The sequence below is a fragment of the Scyliorhinus canicula genome, chromosome 19 (assembly GCF_902713615.1).
Source record: "Scyliorhinus canicula chromosome 19, sScyCan1.1, whole genome shotgun sequence".
In the NCBI taxonomy this organism is placed as follows: Eukaryota; Metazoa; Chordata; class Chondrichthyes; order Carcharhiniformes; family Scyliorhinidae; genus Scyliorhinus; species Scyliorhinus canicula.
In genome coordinates, this window is record NC_052164.1 from 13,550,085 (window position 1) to 13,575,347 (window position 25,263).

The window sequence follows — 25,263 nt, forward strand, 5'->3', positions numbered from 1 at the left end:
AGATCAAGCCGCCATGTCTTGCGGGGGCAGCGGAGGGGAAGACAGCAGCCGCGCATTTATGAAACCAAACAGGAAATGCGTCAAGGCCGGACGGAATTCACGAACCGCCACTCCTAGCCCCCTGGGGGGGGGGGGGGGGGGGGGGATAGGGTGGGAGGAGCGGCCTCCGACGCCGTTGTGAAACACCGGTTTCACTCCGGCGTCAGCACTCAGTCTCCGGTTGGGAGAATCGCGCCCATGCAAAGTAGGTGGATTGAAGAGGCTAAATTGCCCCTTAATTGGTAAAAATGAATTAGGTACTCTAAATTTTTAAAAAAGTGTACAAATAGTGTCAATACAATATTGTACTGGGGGTATCAACTTGGGTTTATGCACCGGGGTGACATGAACCTACAATCCTTGGAGCTGAAGACCTCTCATTGAGCCAGCGCTGGGTATGTGATGACGTCGAAGGGAACCGCGGAGAAGCCGGGCCGACCCCAACCCCCGTCGGGCGCCGCGTGCTGACGTCACGTCCGCGCGCCGGCGCCGCCCAATCGGATTCAAACCAGAGGGCCCGGGCGGCCGGGATTGGCCGGCGCTTTGGCGGGCTGCGAGTCTGATTGAAGAGTCCGGGGGCGCGAGCAGCGAGCGTTAGTTTGAGCGGGAGGAGAGCGGAGCGCTTTCACCTCAGCAGCCGCTGCCGCCGCCGCCGCCACCAGAGACTCCGTGAGGAGGGCAAATAACGTCCCATCTCCACTTTGTTCCAGCAGCTTTTAACATCCCCCATTTCAAACCATGGCGTCGGATCTTGCATCGAGCCCCTTGAGGGTGAGTACAGGTGCCCCTTCCCCCAAAGCAAACGTTAATCGTTCGCTTCAAATTGTACCCAATGGCCGAATAAAAATCGGGCTATTTTTAATGAAAACTCGATGAAGTGCAAAGTTCCAGTGGCCGATTAACTTTTAAAATGCACAAATACCTTCTGGGGGGGGGGAGGAGGGGATGTGGGATTTTATTTAAAACTCGGATGAAGACGTTGGTGGTCAAAGATCTATATCTAACCTCGAAGATGAGGAGAGTACATTTTTAAAAAATAATCCTACTTTTGCAAAGTTTCCCCCCCACACAAACACTTTTTTTTTGTCTTGCCAGACATTAGGCAGTCAGTGATTGGAGAGGAAGATTGACCAGAGTTATTGAGAGGGTTTTAGTTCTTTTGGAGCAACTGGCATTACTCCCCCATTCTTGAAGCTGGGGAAGTTTGAAGGGGGTTTAATAGAGGTGGACAGAACTATTCAAAGATTTGTTAATCTTGCAGAGTTGTCAAACTTCCTTAAATCTGCTTCCAATGACCGCCTTTTTCTCTGGCCAGGAACCAGCTCTGGAGATGTGCACCTATCCTCGCCTGATGTCAACACGACCTACGCTGTGCTGATATCAGGATGTGACGCTGGTGCATCTCTGGACCATAACAGTAGCATTGTGGCTTCATAGGGACCTGGGTTTGATGCCCGGCTTGGATCACTGTGCGGAGTCTTCTAGTTCTCCCCGTGGTCTGTGTGGGTTTACTCCGGGCGCTCTTGTTTCCTCCCGCAAGTCCTGAAAGACGTGCTTGTTGGGTGAATTGGACATTCTGCATTCTCCCTCGGTGTGCCCGAACAGGCACCGGAATGTGGCGACCAGGGGATTTCGAAGGCACAACATCCAGAATTGTGAGAGTGCACAAAGGTCCAGTGAAAAGTGGGCAAAACGTCGTGAAGGAGTTCAGTGTTGCTAGGATTGAAGTGAGCCCTATTAGTGCGTGGGGTTGCCAACTGTGATTATGTGTATTCTTGAAGGCCCCATCACGGGACTTGCCCCCACGCTCTAGCCATTTGTTGGCCAGCGCATTCATGATGCACTGCCTTCCTAGGACTTTTGGGAAGAAAAATTATTCATTACCTGATTGAATGGCGCTTGACTGTCAGCCAAATAGCCCTTTCCCCCATTTTCAATATATTTATACCTGGTAAGAGAAATGTTCACAGAGAATAACAAAAAATATATCATTTAATAGCCTGGTGATTTTCATTCAAGGTTACACACAACAGTGCCCTGGAGATTGATTTTCAATCCCAGATAAACCCAAGATTTGTGTGTGTGGACTTCTGTACTCTGACCACCTAGCATGTGGAAATGCCCCAATAGTGTAATAAATATAGATTGGTCCTTCAAAACATGGACTGTATTTTAAGAGAGGAATTTGAGCTGCAAAATGCTGAAAGATATAGGGTGGGATTCTCTGACCCCCCCCGGGGTTGGGTCAAAGAATCTCTGGGGGGGCGGCAGCGTGAATCCCAACGGCAGCTGTTCAATTCTCCGACGCTGGGTCGGGGCCGTTGGTTACTGGCCAGCCCCGTCGGCATGAATTGGACATGGTCCCACACAGTGGGACCTGGCTGGTGTGGTCTTCGGGGGGGGGGGCACCACTGTGACCTCGCCCATGATCGGGCCCACCAATCTGTGAGCGGGACCTATGCGTGAGGGCACACGCTGGCCCTTCGCGGCGTTCTTGCCGCCGGCATCGGGTCATCCCACCCATAGTTGTGATTATGTCGCCTGTGGCAGCATTTTTTGGTGAAAATCCATTGGCAAAGCATTAAAACATCTTTGCTTCACTATAATCTTTGTCCTGGCAGCCCTTCAAAGATATGTTTGGTGCCAATTGCCCAGAATCACTCAGCAAGTATTTTAGCAATATGATATATGTTTTGCTACAGGGTGTACAAACTCTGGGGTGGAGGGGGTATGTAAGGAGCTAGTATGTCAGTTAGATTAGCGGCAACAGCATGGAGTTTGATCCCATTCCGGCTGAGATAGACTATCTGGTAGCAAAGAAATTAGGGCACTTTGCGTGGTTCAGCCAATATTCACCTAGAACTTAACTTCAGGCAGAGAACTCGAGTAATGTCAATATTCATTTTCTTTTCATCTTCCCTCAGCCTTTGTTTCCCAATCAAGTCAGTAAGGTGAAAAAAGGTGATCCTGATCGCAGATTGTCTGTTGAGAGAATCTACCAGAAAAAGACACAGTTGGAGCATATTTTGCTCCGTCCTGACAGTTACATCGGCTCCGTGGAGACAGTTGTGCAAGTGAGTATTGACTTTTAAGAACTTCACAATTAAGAATTTGTAGTAGCCTAACCATGTGAAATCATTGTTTGATGGGGAAGTTGATTTCTCTTGCACTCCATCCCCTCCTGGATCCAGATTGAGGCCATTTGTAACATCACTATTTCTGGGGTGTCCTTAGTAATATTTAAAATGCGACATTGGGGGGTATTCATTTGCCTGAAGTTTACTGAATATCTTTGAAAACACAAGAACTGTACAAGAAAATTACTGTGTCTGTGATCTCAAACTACATGAATATACTATCTCTACTCTTTTATAGCAAATGTGGGTGTTTGATGAAGAAGTTGGTCTTAATTGCAGAGAAGTGACTTTTGTTCCTGGTTTGTACAAGATATTTGATGAAATTCTAGGTATGTGGAAAAGAAAATCCGAAATAATCTTTCTGCATTTTGGAATAAGAATATAAACTAAATTGCAAAATTAATCCTTTTTTAAATAGTGAATGCAGCTGATAACAAGCAGAGGGATAAAAATATGTCCTGTATCAAGATCAATATTGACCCGTAAGTATTTTAAAAATCTATTTAGAAACGCGGTGGATTCTTAAATATTTATGATGGAGGGAAAAAACGTTTTGAAGTGACAATTAGTTACCTTGAATTCAACAGTTTAAAGCTCACCCCATGTACAATCTGACTTTTAAGGTGAAAGAGGGCACAATATACTGGCTGCATTCCACCCGAATGGTGGCACGATGTTGCCGGGAGTGGCCTCGACTGGGGTTTACCCAGCTCGCCACCTCGCAAGTTCTAACGGAATCTAGTGAGATGCCACGATCTGGATCCTGCCCATTGTGGGTGGGATTGGTATTTGGCAAATCTGCATATTAGAGTGAGTAGCTCCTCACTCTAATATGCAACTCGCCTGATCTACCCGAGACGTTGGGACCTAAGCTCTCTGCCTCGGAGACCTTAGGCCTGTGCCGTTCAGTACTGGTCTCCAAAAACACCCGGCTAAACATGCTCGATACGGGATTCTTGCAGCTCATTTAGATTGCACTCCTTGTTTATATGAACTGTGTCACATGAAAAAGTATATGCGGTGTGCAATCAAATTTATTTTTAAATTACATTTCAGTGAGACTAGGTGGTAGCTTGTTATTATCATAATTATGCTTATGCTTAGTCCAAATGGCCACCAGTCCAATCATTGAGCACTGTTCGAGGAGCTCTAAACTTTGGTAATATTTAAAGCTTTGTAGTCCAACAGAATGGGAAGCCACAATTATGGGGTACGTCTAGAAACTTTATTTGACGCCATTCGTTTCAAATTAAATGTGAGAAATAGGTGTGCTGCATTTGAACTTATTTTGTCTGGTCAAACTTCTCATTATTTACCTTATATTGTTACATTGACTACCAAGCGTACGAAGAATCACGATCAATCTGGTCAGCTTTGTAACTTAATATCATGAATCCAACGGCAGTTCAATGATAAATCATTTTAACTCCGCAAGGTTTAATGCAGCTCCACAAGTGCCATTGGCACCTCCAGAAGTGAGGTTATATCGTTCAACACAATATAAAATATGGGGTGGCACAGTGGTTAAGCCCTGGGACTACAGCGCTGAGGAACCGGGTTCAAATCCCAGCCCTAGGTCACTGTCCGTGTGGAGTTTGCACGTTCTCCCTGTGTCTGGGTGGGTTTCACCCCCCACAACTCAAAGATGTGCAGGGCAGGTGGATTGGCCTCGCTAAATTTCTCCTTAATTGGAAAAGAAAATAATTTTTAAAATGTATAAAATATGACAAAACTATCTCTGCCGATGAACAAAATTACCTGTGATGTGAATATCATCAGCACGGCTGGCATTTGTTGCCTATCCCAGATTGAGACGGTAGTAGTGAGCTATCATCTTGAACTGCTGCGATCTATTTGGTGTAGGTTCACCTAGAGAGGTTAGGGTGGGAGTTTTAAGTTTTAGACCTGACAAACCTGAAGAAACTGATGTAAGTTTGAGTCGGGATGATGTGTGGCTTGGAACAGAATTTGCAGAGTGTGGGGTTTCCGTGCATCTGCTGCCCTTGTCCCAGATGGTTCAGATCATGCGCTTGCAAGATGCTGTTGAAAGCGGCTGGGTGAGCTGCTGCCGTGCATTTACGGATAGTATACACTGCTGGTGGCAGAGGAAGGTGAGTGTTTGCGGTGATAGATGGAATGCCAACCAAACTTGCTGTTTGTTCTTGATATTGTTGAGCTTGAGCATTGGAGCTGAACTCATCTGGGTTTGTGCCTTGTAGTTAGTAGGCGTCGTGTGCGACTCATGTATAACATGAAGAAAGTGAAATTGTTATGTATTTTTACTCACAGTGAGAACAACACAATTACAGTGTGGAACAACGGAAAGGGAATTCCTGTTGTGGAGCATAAAATAGAGAAAGTTTTTGTTCCTAATCTCATTTTTGGCCAGTTACTGACCTCCAGCAACTATAATGATGAACAGAAGAAAGTTACCGGTGAGTTGTGTTATTATTATTTAGAGTTAGACTGTTTAAAAGTATGACATTTTAAATAGCTTTCGGATGTTATTGTTTGGCTTAGGACAGAATGTGTTATTGAAGCTTAAGAAAAACATGATGTGATCATTAAAAATGAAGAGTGACCAGTTATGGACTTCATTGGTAGATGCCATGGTGTCCTGGGTGCTACATGTAGTTTGTACCCGGGAACTTGGGTATTAAAAAACCTTGATTTGATTTAAATTTATGAACCCATGAGGCAACCATCAAGAACAGTTTTTTTTTAAATGAGCGCAATTAGGACTAAATGGCCTTGATTTCAACATCATCACCAGGTTTTCACAATCCTGATTTGGAGCATCTCTGGCATAAAATTTAAGTCACTTTTACAAACTTATGCAAGATGGGGTGGAAAGAAGTTGCCATCACCATTTCACTGAGTATGTTTGTGACAAATGGGTTTCCTGGTACATTTTTGATGGGAGAGATCAAGATTAAATGGATTAGAAGGTGACGATAATTGCAACGAGGTGCTGCATCATATTAGTTTAATTCATTATTCTGCTCTGACCTATAATTTCTATTTCACTTTATGTTATTTGTAGTTAAATAGCAAAACACATAGAAGTTTGAGAAATAGATTTGGTTGAACTATAGTTTTTTTGTGGTACAGTTTGAGGAACTGGGAGAAGCAAAACTGAGACGTAACATTACTTGTGGGAGATTGTAATTACAGAATGACAAGTCGACATAAGCAATTTAAATCTAAATGTAATTAAAATATGACTACAATGGAAGCAAGGTTTTAATATAGATAATGCCTTATCTCAGGGGTGGGCAAACTACGGCCCGCCAAAGGTCTTTATGCGGCCCACCAAGTCATTAAAAAAAAATTTTTTCATTAAAAAAAATTTTTTTTTTAAGGTTAATGGGGGGGGGGGGGCTGTTGGGTTACTTACTGGTATAGGGTGGATACATTGACTTGAGTAGGGTGATCATTGCTCGGCACAACGTCGAGGGCCGAAGGGCCTGTACTGTTCTATGTTCTATATGAGGCGCCCGGAATCATAACCGGGTGAAGTAATTATTTTACTTAATATACTATGCGGCCCTTTAAAATTGTGAATTTCTGAATGTGGTCCTTGCACGGAAAAGTTTGCCCATCCCTGCCTTATCTGCTTATGTTTTTTTTCTCTGTGATACTTGAATTTCACTCTCTTACTCGGACAGTAAAGCTCTGAATACTATGTTTAAAAAGTCTGTATCGATTGCAGGTTTGATGCCATTAGCTGTTGCTTTTTAAACTACCAAACAGAATAACCCTTATTTGTTTCTTTCAGGTGGGCGAAACGGTTATGGTGCAAAACTCTGCAACATTTTCAGCACAAAGTTTACAGTGGAAACTGCTTGCAGGGAGTACAAGAAATATTTCAAACAGGTGCACTGAACAGACCACTCTAGAATGAGAAATAAATAGTTTCGGTCAAAAGAACTTCAGTATTAACCTTACTCAGAGCAGTTGTAGTGTGAGACAGTTCTTGGGCTGGTATCTACAAAATATCCTGTACCTTTAGTAAGCACCGCAGTCTTAAAGAATCACTGAGAAAAATCATTCAACATCACATTGTGGATTTTTTAAATAACACATCCGTTTTTAAACGTGTTGGTATTCTTGTTTCCATGTTTTTGGGGAATGTGTTATAGTTGCAGTGTGTTTTAGTTAAGTTCTTAATTAAAATTCTTTTCGACAAATTCATTTAATCAAGGTAAGTTATCTTTAATTTTATTGCACTTTTCTTTCTACAGACATGGACAAACAATATGGGAGATACACAAGAAGCTAAAATCAAGTTTTTCGATGGTGATGACTACACTTGCATCACTTTTCGACCTGATCTCCCTAAATTCAAAATGGAGACCCTTGATAAAGATATTGTGGCAATAATGTCACGGAGAGCATATGATATTGCTGGCACCTGCAAAGGAGTGAAAGTGTTCCTAAATGGCAAGAAATTACCTGTACGTTTTTTTAAAAATACTATTGCGGTCATTCGGGAGAGCTATATTGTTATATGCTATATCTGAATGCCAGGCATTTTAAAAAAATGATTTTTATTCAAAATTTCAATAACAAGATACAAAAAGAAAAGAGGAAACAAACCCCCCAACCCACCATATATACAAAATAAATAAATTAACACCCGTCATCAACACTGAACAAATATACACACCCCTTCAGAGACGAAGCCCCGCCCCCGCCCGCCCGGGTTGCTGCTGCCGGGAAATCTAGGAATGGTTGCCACCTCCTGAAAAACCCCTGCACCGATCCCCTTGGGGCAAATTTCACCCTCCAATTTAATGAACCCCGCCATATCATTGATCCGGGGGCGGCGCATACTTCCACTGAAGAAGAATCCTCCGCCGGGCTACCAGGGACACAAAGGCCAGAATACCGGCCTCTTTCGCCTCCTGCACTCCCGGATCCTCTGCAACCCCAAATATTGCGAGCCCCCAGCACGGTTTGTTCCTGGATCCTACCACCCTCAACACCGTCCTTGCTACGCCCGTCCAAAATTCCTCCAGTGCTGGGCATGCCCAGAACATATGGGCATGGTTTGCTGGGCTCCATGAGCACCTAACACACCTGTCCTCACTCCCAAAAAACCGGCTCATCCTTGTCCCGGTCATGTGAGCCCTATGCAGCACCTTAAATTGTATGAGGCTGAGCCTCACGCAAGAAGAGGAGGACTTCACCCTCCCCAGGGTGTCCGCCCACGTCCCCTCCTCGATCTCCTCCCCCCAGCTCCTCTCATTTACCCTTCAGCTCCTCCACCGAGGCCTCGTCCTCATCCTGCATCACGTGGTACGTTGCCGAGATCCTCCCCTCTCCAAACCACACCTCCGAGAGCACCCTGTCCTAGACCCCGCGCAGCGGCAACAGTGGGAACACCGCCACTTGCCGCCTCACAAACGCCCTTACCTGCATATATCTGAAGGCGTTCCCCGGGGGGAGCCCAAACTTCTCCTCCAACTCATCCAGGCTCGCAAACTTCCCGTCCACAAACAGGTCCCCCATCTTTCTAATACCTGCCCTGTGCCAAATCAGGAACCCGCCGTCAATTCTCCCCGGGACAAACCGGTGGTTCCCCCCGTATCGGGGACCTCACAGAAGCCCTTCACCTCCCCCCCCTGTGCTGCCTCCATTGCCCCCAAATCTTGAGGGTAGCCGCCACCACCGGGCTCGTGGTATACCTCGCTGGAGGGAGCGGCGCCGTCACCAGCGCCTCCAAGCTCGTGCCCACACAGGACGCCACTTCCATCCTCTTCCATGCTGCCCCTTCCCCCTCCATCACCCACTTGCGCACCATCGCTGCGTTGGCAGCCCAGTAATACCCACAGAGGTTGGGCAGCGCCGGCCCCCCCATATCCCTGCCCCGCTCCAGGAACACCCTTCTCACCCTCGGGGTCCCCTGCGCCCAGACAAACCCTGTAATGCTCCTATTAACCCGCCTGAAGAAGGCCTTCAGGATAAGGATGGGGAGGCACAGGAACAGAAATCTTGGGAGCACCGTCATCTTGACTGACTGCACCCTACCCGCCAAAGACAGCGGCAGCATGTCCCACCTCTTAAACTCCTCCATTTGCTCTACCAGCCTCGTGAGGTTAAGCTTGTGCAAGGCCCCCCAGCTCCTGGACCCCTAACTACCGAAAGCTCCTCTCCGCCCTTTTTAATGGGAGCTTACCAATCCCCCCCTCCTGGTCCCCTGGGTGAACAACGAACAGCTCGCTCTTCCCCATGTTGAGCTTGTACTCTGAGAAATCCCCAAACTCCCTGAGAATCCTCATTACCTCTGGGATCCCCCCCCCCCCCACCGGGTCCGCCACAGACAACAACAGGTCATCTGCACAGAGCGACACTCTTGTATTCCTCCCCACCTCGCATCAGCCCCCTCCAGTTCCTTGACTCCCTCAACGCCACGGCCAGGGGTTCAATTGCTAGCGCAAAAAGCAAGGGGGACAGGGGACACCCCTGCCTCGGCCCTCGGTATAGCCAAAAATACTCCGACCTGCTATTCGTGGCCCCACTCGCTACCGGAGCCTCATATAGCAGCTTCACCTACCTGACAAACCCCTCCCCGAACCCAAACCTTTTCAGCACTTCCCACAAATACCCCCACTCGACCCTATCGAAGGCCTCCTCCGCGTCCATCGCCACCACTATCTCCGCCTCCCCTTCCATTGCTGGCATCATTATAACATTCAATAGCCTCCGTATGTTAGTATTCAACTGCCTCCCTTTCAGGAACCCTGTTTGATCCTCGTGAATAACCTGCGGCACACAGTCTTCTATCCTCGTGGCTCAAGTCTTCGCCAACAACTTGGCGTCTACATTTAAGAGTGAGATTGGCCTGTATGACCCACACTGCAGGGGATCCTTGTCCCGCTTAAGGATCAAGGAAATCAGCGCCCGAGACATCGTCGGAGGCAAAGCCCCTCCTTCCCTTGCCTTGTTGAAGGTCCTAACCAACAGAGGGCCCAGCAGGTCTGCATACGTCTTATAGAATTCGACCGGGAACCCATCCGGCCCCGGCGCCTTCCCCGACTGCATGCTCCCTATCCCTTTGACCAACTCCTCCAGCCCAACCGTTGCCCCCAGTTCCCCCACCCTCGGGAATCTCAGCCGGCCCAAAAAATGTCCCATCCCCCCCATCTCCAGTGGGGGTTCGGACTGATACAGTTCCTCATAGAAGTCCCTGAAGACCCCATTGATGCCTACCCCACTTCGCACCACATTCCCCTATCCTTAACTCCACCGATCTCCCTAGCCGCAATTCGCTTCCGAAGCTGGTGCGCCAGCATCCGGCTCGACCTTACCTTATATTCATACACCGCCCCCTGTGCCTTACTCCACTGAATTTCCGCCTTCCTGGTGGTCAATAGGTCGAATTCGGCCTGGAGACTACGCCGCTCCCTAAGCAATCCTCCTCCGGAGCCTCCGCGTACCTCCTGTCCGCCCTCACCATATCCCTCACCAACCTCTCCCTCTCTCTCTGCTCTCCTCTCCCTGTGGGCCTGGATGAAGATCAATTCTCCCCTAACCAGCGCCTCCCAGACCGTCCCCACTCGGACCTCCCCTTTGTCATTGGCCTCCAGGTACCTCTCAATACAACCTCGCCCACCCCCTCGTCTGCCAGCAACCCCACCTCTAATCGCGAAAGCAGACGCTGGTCTCTCTCCTCCCCCAGCTCGAGGTCCACCCAATGCGGGGCATGATCAGAAATGGCTATCGCCAAGTACTCAGTATCCTCCACTCTCGCAATCAGCGCCCTACTCCGGGAATAGGCCTTCTGCACATGGGAGAAGAATGAAAATTCCCTGGCTCTCGGTCTCGCAAACCTCCATGGGTTAACCCCCACTACCAGTTCTGGGTCGATCCAGTGCCGGCTCCAGCACTGTGTTGAAATATCCCCCCATTATCAGGCCCCCCATCTCCAAGTCTGGAATCCGGCCCAACATGCGCCGCATGAAATCTGCATTGTCCCAATTCGGGGCGTATACATTGACCAGCACCACCCGCTCCCCCTGCAGCCTGCCACTTACCATCACATACCTCCTGCCACTGTCTCCCACAACGTCCGACGCCTCGACTGACACCCTCTTTCCCACCAGGATCGCCACCCCCTGATTTTTTGCATCCAGCCCCGAATGAAACACCTAGCCTACCCATCCCTTCCGCAATCTAACCTGATCCGCCATCTTCAGGTGCGTCTCCTGAAGCATGACCACATCCGCTTTCAGCCCCTTCAGGTGCGCAAACACGTGGCCCACCCTCCCCTGCCGACTAGCCATTACCCTTCCTCAGCCCGCCACGTGCCCTCGCTCGGTCAGTTCCCCACGGCGGCAGACCCTCATCTCAACTTCCTCTACCTGCTCCAGCTCCCTCTTGGCCATTACAGCAGCAACCCGGTTAACCCCCTAGCTAGGACCCCCCCCCAAGCTGCATTGCTCCCTCCATTGCACTCCTGTAAGTCAGCTGACCCCGGCCATCCTTCGACCCCTCCCAGCGTGGGGCTTTCCCATTGCCCACCAGCAGGTTCTCCTCTCCTACCACTCTCAGCGCGGGAGAAATCCCGCGCTGCCCAGCTCTGGCCCCGCCCCCTTCAGCGCAGGAAGAAGCCCGCGCTTTCCACCTACCCGACCCCACCTCTGACGTCGCTCCCTTTACCGGCCCGGTCCCCCCGCCATCGGCCCCCCACATTGCAGATCCCGATCCCCCCCCTCCCCGAGCCCATCGGACAGACCCAAGCAAAAACTGCCCCACCCACTCGAAAAGCAACAAAGAACCAACAATAAACAACCCCCCCATAAAATGTAACACAGCTACACGTAAACCCCCGTACCCAACCCTCAGTTTGAGTCCAATTTTTCGGCCTGTACGAAGGCCCACGCCTCCTCCGGGGACTCAAAGTAAAAGTGTCGGTCCTTGTAGGTGACCCACAGCCGCCCTGGCTGCAGCATGCCGAACTTCACTCACTTCCTGTGTAGCACCGCCTTCGTCCGGTTGTATCCGGCCCTCTTCTTTGCCACCGCCGCACTCCAGACCTGGTAGATCCGTACCTCGTTCTCCCACCTGCTGCTTCGCTCCTTCTTGGCCCACCTGAGCACACACTCCCGGTCAGCAAACCGGTGGAACTGTATCAGCACCGCCCACGGCAGCTCATTTGGCTTGGGCCTTCTGGCCAGTACTCTGTGGGCCCCCTCCAGCTCCAGGGGCCCCTGGAAGGACCCAGCCCCCTCCAGCGAATTTAGCATGGTGACCACACAAGCCCCCACGTCCGACCCCTCGGGGAGGCCCAGGATCTGCAGATTTTCCCGCCTCGAACGGTTGTCCTTCTCCTCGAACTGCTCCTGCCATTTTTTATGGAGCACATCGTGCACCTTCACCGCGAGGCCTAAGATCTCGCTTTCGGAGACCTTTTGTCGGACCTCTCGGATCGCCATCACCTGGGCCGTCTTGAGTTTCCGGTAGCCTACCGGAGCCTTCATCGACTCCAGCAGCTCCATTTTAAGCTCCCTGAAGCAGCGCTGAAGAGCCTCCTGCGCCCACTACATCCATGCCGCCTGGTCTCCGCCCGCTGCCATCTTGTGCTTCTTCCCTCGCTTCTGCTTTGGCTTTGCTACCACTTTTTTACTCGCCCCACTCCTGGTCCAGGCCATACACTGCTGGGAAATGTTGCTGACTCCTTCCCACACCGGGAGACGTCGAAAAAGTTCCGTTGGGGGCCCTAAAAAGAGTCCAAAAGCCCATTCCTAGCGGGAGCTGCCGAACATGCGACTTAGCTCCGCATAGCTGCAACCGGAAGTCGAATGCCACAGCATTTATAAGAAGTGGCAGGTTGAGAGTTATTTTAAGGAGCTTGTTTCATTTTATGTACAGGTTTAAAATTAATACAGTGATTTAACCTAATTTTAATGTTCAACACTAATTAATGACTGACCTGAAGCAGCTTAAATTGAAAAGTGAAAATTGCTGCAGCTCATTTTCAAGATACAAAAGAGACATCCACTTGTGCATTCAGGATTACTGATCCCCAAAAAAGTTTTAATGCACCTCATATCAATATTAGATTTATATCTAATATTACTTGGACCCTCAGATGGCCATTTGCTTCTTGGCTCCTGTTTCCCCTGAGTTGGCTCACAATTTAGATCCCCTTCCCTTCTTGTGTTCTCCAGTTTATGATAGAATTTACCCTGCAGTTTGAGAGGGAGAAGCTGCAATCAGATGTAACGGTATTACAATTAAATAAGGGTAACTACAAAGACATGAGGGGGGAGCTGGCTAGAGTTGATTGGAAAAGGAGCCTAGCAGAGAAGATAGTGGGACAGCAATGGCAGGGGTTTTGGGGTGTTATTAGGGAGGCACAACAGAAATTCATCCCGATAAGGAGGAAACATGCTAAGGGGCGGACAAGGCATCCATGGCTGACGAGGGATGTCAAGGACAGCATAAAAGCTCAAGAAAAAGCAATAAGGGGGGAGAAGATGAAGTATGAGTGCATGCTAGCTAGTAATATAAAGGAAGAGTTTTTTTCAATATATAAAAGGTAAGAGGGGCAAAAATAAACAATGGACCGCTGGAAAATGTAGCTGGAGAAGTAATACTAGGAAGCAAAGAAATGGCAGACGAACTGAATAGTTACTTTGCATCAGTCTTCACGGTGGAAAACAGCAGTGGGATGCCAGAGCTCTGGGAGAACCAGGGGGCAGAGGCGAGTGCAGTGACCATTATTAAGGAGACGGTTCTGGGGAAACTGAAGGTGGATAAGTCACCTGGACCAGATGGACTACATCACTTTGTCCTCAAAGAGATAGTTGAGGAAATTGTGGAGGCATTGGTGCTGATCTTTCAGGAATCGCTGGAGGCAGGAAGGGTCCCAGAGGACTGGAAAGTGGCTAATGTAACACCACTGTTTAAGTGTTGTCAGAAGACAAACACAGGACACAACCGACAGAGTACACTTCGTCGTCCAGTACTTTCCTGGAGTGGAGAAACTACAACATATTCTTCGCAGCCTTCAACACATCATCGATGAAGATGAACATCTTGCCAAGGTCAACCCCACACCCCCACTACTTGCCTTCAAACAACAGCGCAACCTCAAACCATTGTTTTGCAGCAAACTACCCAGCCTTCAGAACAGCGACCATGACACCACGCAACCCTGCCATGGCAATCACTGCAAGATGTGCCAGATCATCGACATGGATACCACCATTACACGTGAGAACACCACCCACCAGGTACGCGGTACATACTCGTGCGACTCGGCCAATGTTGTCTACCTCATACGCTGCAGGAAAGGATATCGTGAAGCGAAGTATATTGGCGAGACCATGCAGTTGCTGCGACAACGAATAAATGGGCATCGCGTGACAGTAACCAGGCAGGAATGTTCTTTTCCAGTCAGGGAACACTTTAGCAGTCAAAGGCATTCGGCCTCTGATCTCCAGCTAAGCGTTCTCCAAGGCGGCCTCCAGGATCCTTGATCCTTGAAAACAGAGATGAAGAGGAATTTCTTCAGCCAGAGGGTGGTGAATCTGTGGAATCTTTGCTGCAGAAGGCAGTGGAATCCAAATCACTGAGTGTCTTTAAGACAGAGATAGATAGGTTCTTGATTAATAAGAGGATATGGGGTTATGGGGAGAAGGTAGAATGGGGACGAGAAACTATCAGCCATGGTTGAATGGCGGAGCAAACTCGATGGCCGAGTGGCCTTCAGCTCCTATGTCATGGTTTCAGTGGGAGAGTAAAGAATGTTTTGTGTGATAGTCTCAGCAAATTTAAATTTCCGTGCATTTGAACAGAATTGATCAGTAAATTACCCGGTCAGTGGTTGCTACTTAACCCAAAGAAAGCTATCCATAAATATCTAGTAATTCTTTGGTGTGAATTTTCCCTTTCTTAACGTTAAACGTTTAAATATGGTGCCAAGCCAAGGGGAGCTCAACTATCCAACAATAACATCCAGCAAGTAAAAAGCTAAGTATTTTTAGTCAACCTGAGAGAAAAATGCACTGATTGTCCTTCACTTTTAATAGTTTATACGGAGATGAAAATAATTGAGACACACATAGGAGATTAAGGTATCAATTGAAATAACTAAGTCTTGGAATATATTTTAAAATGTGAACGATTTACCACAAATATAGAATTTTGTTTTGCAGGGCCTTGAAAGGCTTTTCAACAATACCTATCGCATTGTTGAATGTAGTTATCCCTCATTCAGTAACGTGTGTCTTTTTCAGTGGGTTTTGCAATAAGATGTGGCGGAGAGTTCTCATCAGTTCATTGATTTGTAATGTTTGCAGTCAATTGGTATGTTAATGGTGCAACCTCTGGATAAGCTTACAATCACTGCAGCAACCTCTGGATTTGACTGTGCATTTGGACACACCCAATGTCTGTTTCAGGAGAATAAAGATGGCAAGGACTGATACTCTCGCCATCTTAATGTTGCAACGTTCAGGCCAGTGTCCAAAACTAGTACTTTATCTTGTCTTCCTGCTAATAGGTTTCTGGATTCCGTAGTTATGTGGATCTTTATGTAAAAGACAAAGTGGATGAATCAGGCAGCCCACTTAAAATAGTCCATGAAGTTGTAAATGAACGATGGGAAGTCTGTATGAGTATGAGCGAGAAAGGCTTCCAACAGATTAGCTTTGTAAACAGCATTGCCACCACAAAGGTAAGTTAATATTTATTTTTGCTATCTACAGATGTTTGGCCAAATAGATTTGCCTTGATAAACATGGCCTGAAAAACAATTCTCTTTACCCAGGGAGTAGCTGAACCATACACACTACAGAGGTCCATGCTTTGATCTTATGTGAGTTGCCTAATCTTAACCAAGGAAGTGGTTTATAAAGAGAAATGGAAGTGGCTCGGCTATCATGAGAGGTGTATTGCAGGACAATTCTTCAGGAATCAGAAAATTTCGGTTTATAATAATAATGATCTTTATTAGTGTCACGAGTATGCTTACATTACACTGCAATGACGTTACTGTGAAAATCTCCTAGTCGCCACACTCCGGCGCCTGTTCAGGTACACTGAGAAATAATTCAGAATATCCAATTCACAGGTTGAGGATTGCATGGAACATTGATTTTGAAACTTTTATTTGTAGCTTCAGTAAGTTTACATCCATCCTGGCATGTAAGGTGATAATTGGAATAAATTTTGAGTAATATCAGTTCCAAGTAGACCACACAAATTCCCAGAATTGTAAGTTTATCAAAGAAAACAATTGTCAATCTCAGACAATCTAGCAGGATTGGTTTAGCTCACTCAGCTAAATCGCTGGCTTTTAAAGCAGGCCAGCAGCACGGTTCGATTCCCGTACCAACCTCCCCGGACAGGCGCCGGAATGTGGCGACTAGGGGCTTTTCACGGTAACTTCATTGAAGCCTACTTGTGACAATAAGCGATTTTCATTTCATTTCAGGGTGGCAAATGGAAAATGCACCTCGATTCTGCAGAAACCTTTATCCACATGACAAGGGTGTACTTGATTATTACAATGTGTGGCAAAGATATTCAGCATTCTGTCATCTTTTTCTGCAATCCTAACGAATATAAGATAACATAAATAAAAGTTAATTTTGTAATTAAATTGATTGCCTTTTCAGAACAATATTTGGAATGAATTCAAACATCTGGATGGAGCATTGTATCTTTTTACAATTAAAACTTGCAACTTGCACTTATAGGGCGGCACAGTGGCTAGCACTGCTGCTGCAGCACTGAGGACCCGGGGTCACTGTGTGGTGGAGTTTGCACATTCTGCCCGTGTCTGTGTGGGCCTGACCCCCGCAATCCAAAGATGTGCAAGGTAGGTGGATTGACCATGCTAAATTGCCCCTTAATTGAAAAAAAATAATTGGGTACTCTAAATTTATTTTTTAAAAAGTGCACTTATGTTGGGCATTTAATGTAGAAAATAAATGACAAGATCCCGTTCAAAGTTGTACTTCAACATCAATCAACATGGAATCAGAGGACATAGTGGGTATGATGACTAAAAGCTTGGTTTTAAACAAGTTTTAAATGTATTTGGTGAGGCAAATTAATTTGAACAAGTCACTTCAGAGCTTGGAGCCTAGATGGTTGAAAGCATCACCGTCAATAGTGAAATAATGAGAGGATGTTGGTCATCGGTTGTACTGAAGTTATTTTAATAGCTGGTGTGACTATTTCGTTTTACAGGGTGGGAGACATGTTGACTATGTCACTGACCAAATGGTGAACAAATTAATTGAGGTAGTTAAGAAGAAAAATAAAGGGGGCGTTGCAGTGAAGCCATTTCAGGTAAGGTTTGCATAAAATGTAGTTGTCAGTGGAGCTGTTGAAAGCCGGTGACCCCGCTCCAGGGATCTACCCGGCTCACCAATGCCTCATGAGATTCAGCGCAAGTCTGCATATTATCAAGGCAGCAAGCTTCGCTCTAATATGCAGATTCCTGAGGCTTTGGGGTTCATCCCCTTCACCTCTGACCTCGGGTGAGCACCGTTTGGTACTGGTCCCCTTAAAGGAGACCAGGTGGAACGGCACTCGTGTGGGTGTCCAAGGGGATCGGAGGCCCCCAGCCGCATGGCCTTTGGGCAGGTGGTGCCCTGGCACTTTGGCAGTTCCACATGGGTGCCAGCCTAGAATTCCCAAGGTGCTCAGGTGGTTAGCTGGCATGGGCACTGCCAAGCTGGCATTATTCGCGGGCGCATGATGAAGCTGGGATTGCCAGCGGGTGTTTGTGGGGGCAGACGGACCCTTCCATATTGTGTTTGGGGTGGGGGGGGAAGGTCGGGGATTCTTTGGTCCTAATCTCTCCCCCATTGTAAAAATCCGGAGCTACACGCGGCCTCAGTTGCGCTTTGCCGTTCATGCCCCTTACCATGTTGAATAGCTATGTGTTTCACGCGGCTTTGGAAGATCGCACCCCGTTTCCTGCCAGAGACCACACGTAGAAATCGGGCAGAATTGCGCCCTTTGTCTTTTTGTCGTAACTGGTATATGGATACATGATAGAAGATGGATTTTAAATGAGAAGGAATGTAACTCCTTGTGATTTTTTTTGAAAACATTTGCAGTGTGGCTGTCCATTTTAAATAATATCCACTGGAGAGATTCCTTGTACTAATAGAGTACTAATTAAAGACAAAGCACCAGAAATCTGATGGCTTCATGGTTCACCTATAGTCCTCAGAGTTAAACGTGAAACTAAGACAGTGTCCATTTCTCTAGTTTCTGAAATGTGCAGTATTATCAGGAAAAACTAATGAACCTTAGATATGTTGTCAGTCCCTGATCCAATCTAATGTTTGTCATCTGCCTTTTCTTTAAAGAAAATTGACTTGTTGATCAAGGAAATACATTTTAATCATCTTTTTTGTGATGGTGTCTAGTAGTTTGATTTGCTGTTATGACACAACATGTCTGATTATTCTCTGTTGCCTGTTTGTGTGTTATTAACTATTATAAACTTGTATTTATAACAGATCAAGAATCATCTTTGGATCTTTGTGAACAGTTTGATTGAAAACCCAACATTTGACTCCCAGACCAAAGAGAATATGACCCTTCAAGCAAAGAGCTTTGGGTCACGATGCATGTTGTCTGAGAAATTCATCAAAGCGGTATGCTCCGACATCCTAATCTATTTAATATCACATTTTTTTTCATTGAATGCCACTCCTTTTTCCCAAAGTATACTTAACACTTCTCTACACCTGCCATGCACTCATCTGCTGTGTAAGAACATCTGTTAGCACTTTGCATTCTTTTTCCATACTCATATTTTGCTCACTTTGCCCCTACTCTTGCTTCCCTATTACTGGCTCTATCACTATCTGTCCTGGCAGGGGCACTGATCTAATTTTCACATTTATATCCAATTTCAGTTGCTGGTGCTTTTCCACTGGCAAAAATATTTTGAATAGTATTTGTTGTGAAATGCATGACAGCTTCAACATGCTGACATGGGGGAAATCTCAGTTCCTGCCTGCTGAAATTGGGAATCTTAATTGGGTGGAGAATCCCGTGATAGCTGAAAAACTGGATTGGTGCTGGGTAGACCCGTCCAGAGTCTCCGTCCCACCCTGCCGGCCAGAGCGGCTTCCCGCCACGCATCAGCAGGGACATGCAAATAGCTCTTAAGTATTCGGCCCGAATATCCAAGCCCCCCCAACCCCAGGTACCAATGGGAAATCTACCGGACAGGCATTGGTGCAAGTATTGACAAGCGCTTTGCATTTCAATTTTGCAGTGCAGTACTGTTAACTGACCTTAGATTGACAGCTTAATGGTTTAAACACAGCAGGCAGGAGGTTTATTTATTTTTTTCCCTCATGCTTGAATGTACCCTCCATTGATCCGAACCGCAATGTTCCCTGTTCTGATTGACAGCTGCTGGTCACTTCAACAGTGTTAAGAGCTTTCTGTGATTAGACAAGAAGAAGTGAAAGTGCTCTGCGTTTTGAAATTGTGCTTCATTTCATTCTGTTTCTGTTGTAGGCAATGAACTGTGGCATTGTTGAAAACATCATGAACTGGGTTAGGTTCAAAGCTCAGAATATGCTTAATAAGAAATGCTCAGGATTGAAACAAACAAAAATCAAAGGAATTCCAAAATTGGATGATGCTAACGATGCTGGTATGTTGACATTTCTGGCATTTGTCACGAACAAATTTTTAGGGAAGGCAAACTATTGTAGTAGTAAAATATTAATGTTCAAGTGCTCAAGCGTTTTAATGCACGAAAAGCTAGTTTGTGGGCTGTAACTGAACGTAAAACTTGTTAATCATACCTGTATTATAAGCGCAACTAGGAATTCTGTTCTTTTGTTCAATGTATTCATTTTCTTGTAAGGAAGATTATTTAATTAAACTTTTTATTCCCACAAGAGATCTCAAACTACACGAAGAAGATATTAGCTGGGATTTTCCCACCACATGCTGTCTGTTTTTCAGCAGTGGAGGGGTCCCGCCAGCGGGATCTACCGGTCCCGCTGTTGTCAGCGGGAAACCCGTGCGCCGGCGTGGGACCGGAATTTCCCGGCGGCATCGACAGTCAGTAAACCCGGCCCACTGACTAAAAACTCATAACTGGTCTGCAGAACTCAATATTAAACAAATTGGGCATTCACAACTAGAACAAGTTACTCACGTGTGTCTTTCTAATTCATATTGTTATATTTAGCTAGCCCATCTGACAGTTTATACTTGAGCTGATTGTTGAATAAGTTTTTAGTTGGTATTTGGAGGTCAAGTTTTAGTTGACAACAGGGAACAATCCAGCCTGTGTGATTTGCGACATTATTTTTCTTCAGATTTGCCTTCCTATCGAGTATAGGAAGCATTGACTAAAATTCATCCAAAGGACATGAGTGCACCAGATGCGTTTTTACAACAACTGATGAGAGTTTCATGATTTCAATTACTAAGACTAGCTTTTAATTTAAAAATTTTCAAATTGATTTAGTTTTCTCAATTGAATATAAATTTCACGTGCAACTATGGTATACTTTGACCCGGTGTCCCGAGCATTAATTTGGGCCTCTGGATTTATCATCTCCCCAAATTGCATGCATGTTAGCTGAATGGCATGTTAGAATCAAAGTTAAGTAATCCCACAACCGACAAATCCGATCAAAGCTCAGCAGTTCCTGTTACATCCACTTGTAAGAGGCAGTGGACAATTAAGCAATGGTGGAGGAGGCTCCATCAACTTCCCCAGTTTGAATGATAGGGGAGCCCAGTACAGCAGTGGAAAACAGGAGGCTGCAGCATTTGCAATCATCTTCAACAAGAAACGGCAAATGGATGATCCATCTTCTGAAGGCACTGGCAATACAGATGACAGTGTTTGACCAATTCAATTAATTCCACATGACATCAAGTAACAGTTAAATGCACTGGCTACACCAAAGGCCATTGGCCCTGACAAATCCTGTGTAATACTGAAGGCTTTCTCCAGAACTCCAAGCCAAGCTGCAGCACTGGGATAGACCCAACAATGTGAGAAATTGCGTGGGACAAATCCAGTCCAACAAATGACTGTCCATCAGTCTATTTTCAATAGTTCGTGAAAGACGGTGCGATCAAGCGGCATTTACTGAGTGCAACTTGCTCACTGATGCTCAGTGTGAGTTTTAAAAGAGCCAGCTAGCCCCCAGACCACAATACTAGGGGTAGGTGGTGTAGTGGTATTGTCACTGGACTAGTAATCCAGAGACCCAAGATAACGCTCTGGGGAGCTGCGTTCTAATGTCACATGAGAACTATGAGCAGGAATAGACCATCAGGCCCCTTAAGCCTGCTCTGCCATTCAATAAAATCATGGCTGATCTTTTTGTTCAGTAGGAAGTCTTACAACACCAGGTTAAAGTCCAACAGGTTTGTTTCAGACACTAGCTTTTGGAGCACTGCTCCTTCCTCAGGTGAATGAATAGGTATATTCCAGAAACATAGGTATAGACATAGTCAAAGATGCCAGACAATGCTTAGAATGCGAGCATTTGCAGGTAATCAAGTCTTTACAGATCCAGAGATAGGGGTAACCCCAGGTTACAGAGGTGTGAATTGTCTCAAGCCAGGACAGTTGGTAGGATTTTGCAAGCCCAGGCCAGATGGTGGGGGCTGAATGTAATGCGACATGAATCCTAGGTACCTGTTGAGGCCCCACTCGTGTGCGGAACTTGACTATAAGTTTCTGCTCGGCAATTCTGCGTTGTCGCGCATCCTGGAGGCCGCCTTGGAGAACGCTTAGCTGGAGATCAGAGGCTGAATGCCCTTGACTGCTGAAGTGTTCCCTGACTGGAAAGGAACATTCCTGCCTGGTTACTGTCGCGCGATGCCCATTCATTCATTGTCGCAGCGTCTGCATGGTCTCGCCAATGTACCACGCTTCGGGACATCCTTTCCTGCAGCGTATGAGGTAGACAACGTTGGCCAAGTCACACGAGTATGGACCGCATACCTGGTGGGTGGTGTTCTCACGTGTAATGGTGGTATCCATGTCGATGATCTGGCACGTCTTGTCGAGATTGCCATGGCAGGGTTGCGTGGTGTCGTGGTCACTGTTCTGAAGGCTGGGTAGTTTGCTGCAAAGAATAGTTTGTTTGAGGTTGCGCGGTTGTTTGATGGCAAGTAGTGAGGGTGTGGGGATGACCTTGGCAAGATCTTCATCGATGGCGTGTTGAAGGCTGCAAAGAAGATGTCGTAGTTTCTCCGCTCCAGGAAAGTACTGGACGACGAAGGGTACTCTGTCCGTTGTGTCCCCTGTTTGTCTTCTGAGGATGTCGGTGTGGTTTTTTGCCCCCCTTCGTACGAGGGCATCTTTCAGCGTCTGTAGATGTCTGTTACGCTCCTCCTCGTCTAAGCAGATCCTGTGTATACGGAGGGCTTGTCCATAGGGGATGGCTTCTTTAATGTGTTTAGGGTGGAAGCTGAAGAAGTGGAGCATCGTGAGGTTAACCGTGGTTTTGCGGTAAAGCAAAGTGCTGAGGTGACCGTCCTTAATGGAGATCAGTGTGTCCAAGAATGCAACTGATTTTGGAGAGTCATCCATGGTGAGTCTGATGGTGGGATGGAACTTATTGATGTCATCGTATAGTCGTTTCAGTGATTCTTCACCGTGGGTCCAAAGGAAAAAAATGTCATTGATGTATCTGGTGTATAACATCGGTTGAAGGTCCTGTGTGGTGAGGAAATGTTGCTCGGTTTCTCTCGTTATAAATATGGCGGTCAGTATGGTCGCCTTTCTCAATCCTAATTATGTTTATGCCTTGGAGTCGCCAGGTATCTCTCAGTACCGCCACAAGGTTCAAACCCGAATACTAATACTTAACTTAACTTACCCATACCCATACTTAACTTTGGGTGCCCACTCAGTGAGAGGAACAATGGCCGTTGTTCGGATCTGAGGTTGTTGGGTTCGCAGAGGTACAGGAGAACAGCTAAGGTCGTCCGTCTGGTAGCGAGCGTTGACCTTGAACTTGCTTCTGGTGATGCTGGTGGACAGGTCTCTGGGGCAGCACGGTAGCATGGTGGTTAGCATAAATGCTTCACAGCTCCAGGGTCCCAGGTTTGATTCCCGGCTGGGTCACTGTCTGTGTGGAGTCTGCACGTCCTCCCCGTGTGTGCGTGGGTTTCCTCCGGGTACTCCGGTTTCCTCCCACAGTCCAAAGATGTGCGGGTTAGGTGGATTGGCCATGCTAAATTGCCCGTAGTGTAAGGTTAATGGGGGGATTGTTGGGTTACGGGTATAGGGTGGATACGTGGGTTTGAGTAGGGTGATCATTGCTCGGCACAACATCGAGGGCCAAAGGGTCTGTTCTGTGCTGTACTGTTCTATGTTCTATGATCAAAGAGCCAATACACCAGTTAGTTCAAAGTCAATACTATTTATTTACACACACAGTAAGATCTACGCATGCACAAAGTACTACAAACTAAACTATCTTTTACGCTAACGCCCATACTTAACTTTGGGTGCCCACTCAGTGAGAGGAACAATGGCCGTTGTTCGGATCTGAGGTTGTTGGGTTCGCAGAGGTACAGGAGAACAGCTAAGGTTGTCCGTCTGGTAGCGAGCGTTGACCTTGAACTTGCTTCTGGTGATGCTGGTGGACAGGTCTCTGCTTTGAGAGCCAAGTCCAAGAGAGCAATTCTCTCGTGGGGCTTCCTTCTTATACCCGGAGGGGCTTCGCGCACTTTTAGGCTGGCCTTAAACTTGGCCCCAATTAATTGTGCCACTTCTTGATCACTGGTATTGATCTTGACCAATAAAGGGGTGGGTGCCTGATGGCTGGGCGTGTCTTAGGTGGCTGTTGGCCTGGTTTTGTTTGTGCTTTCAGTTTGAGGAACTGGCTCCGGGATGTCTGAAACAGTATCGGTTGCTTGAGTGTTTTTCCTTTGTTCCCGGAGATGGGCCATCAATATGCTAATTGACCTATAGTTTCAATTCCGTCTAGGAGCTGTCTCTCCAATATGCATGCAGGCTCTGTGCCTGCTTGTTTTCATAACATTGTCCACAGTTCCCTACATTCTTTGCGAGCGTCCATTTTGTATTCTGGAAGTGCCATCCCAGATAGCTGCAGAAGTCTTGTTCAAACTTGTGCATGAAAATGTTGCCATATTGAGGTGCGAATTTGGTCCCCATGGCTGTTCTGTGCATCTGGATGAAGAACTTGTTGTCGAAGGTGAAGACGTTGTGATCCAGAATTAACCGGATGAGTTGTAGAATTGCGTCTGAAGATTAGCGGCAGCTGGTGCTGAGTACTGAGGCTGTTGCAGCAATGCCATCGTCATGGGGGATGCTGGTGTTGAGTATCAAGACGTCCATTGTGATGAGGAATATTCCTGGTTCAACTGGTCCATGGGTGCTGAGTTTCTGTAGGTTCGTCTTGTGACAGAAGCTGGGCGTACCTTGTACGATGGGTTTCAAGATGCCCTTGATGTAGCCAGAGAGGTTCTCACACGGTCCCATTGCCTGAAAAGGTAGGACGGCCTGGTGTGTTGGCTTTGTGTATTTTCGGGAGCAGTAGAGATCTCCAATGCGGGGAGTACATGGGATGAGAGCACGTAGGGTGCTCTGAAGGTCTGGATCCAAGGTCTTGATCAGTCTGTTGAGTTGGCGGATGTGTTCCTTGGTTGGATCTGCAGGTGTAGTGTTCCTGTGAGTTGTCAGTATACTTTGCAGTAGTCCGTTCTGTTCAGTATGACGGTGGCCTCTCTTTTGCTGGTTTGATGACGATGTTGCGGTTGGTCTGGACAGTGCGGATGGTGTTACGTTGTGCTTGGGTGATGTTCGGGGCTGTCTTGTGAATGCGACTGATGAATCTGGCATTGACGCGACTCCTGATGGCTTGAGCATACATGTCGAATCTAGGGCAGCGGCCTTCCGGAGGGGCCCAATTCGACTTTCCTCTTCGGTTGCCACACCGCAGATCTCTCGGTCTGCTGTTCCGGTTCATTGGTAGTCTCCTTGGGTTCGCTGTCGGCCTCTTTGAGGTCTGTGGAAGAATTCCCGGAGCCTCATTCACCTGATGAATTCTTCCATGCCTGCCGCAAGGCTGATAGGGTCCATTTT

At 47.0% G+C, this 25,263-nt stretch overlaps 1 protein-coding gene across 3 annotated transcripts in view; it reads left to right on the plus strand.

Annotated features, from left to right (window-relative positions):
* The first annotated feature begins 654 nt into the window (after nt 1–654).
* top2a (DNA topoisomerase II alpha) overlaps nt 655–25,263 on the plus strand; it is an 81,926-nt gene continuing 57,317 nt past the window's right edge. For 2 of the 3 annotated variants that reach the window (XM_038778602.1, XM_038778601.1), the window contains exons 1-11: nt 655–810; nt 2,964–3,113; nt 3,415–3,505; nt 3,595–3,658; nt 5,466–5,611; nt 6,955–7,052; nt 7,421–7,633; nt 15,691–15,864; nt 17,385–17,486; nt 18,671–18,808; nt 19,686–19,824. In XM_038778602.1, the coding sequence (XP_038634530.1) occupies nt 778–810; nt 2,964–3,113; nt 3,415–3,505; nt 3,595–3,658; nt 5,466–5,611; nt 6,955–7,052; nt 7,421–7,633; nt 15,691–15,864; nt 17,385–17,486; nt 18,671–18,808; nt 19,686–19,824 (1,348 nt within the window). In that variant the 5' untranslated portion in view covers nt 655–777. The remainder of the gene's footprint in view (nt 811–2,963; nt 3,114–3,414; nt 3,506–3,594; nt 3,659–5,465; nt 5,612–6,954; nt 7,053–7,420; nt 7,634–15,690; nt 15,865–17,384; nt 17,487–18,670; nt 18,809–19,685; nt 19,825–25,263) is intronic. The other variant, XM_038778600.1, reaches the window with a different exon arrangement.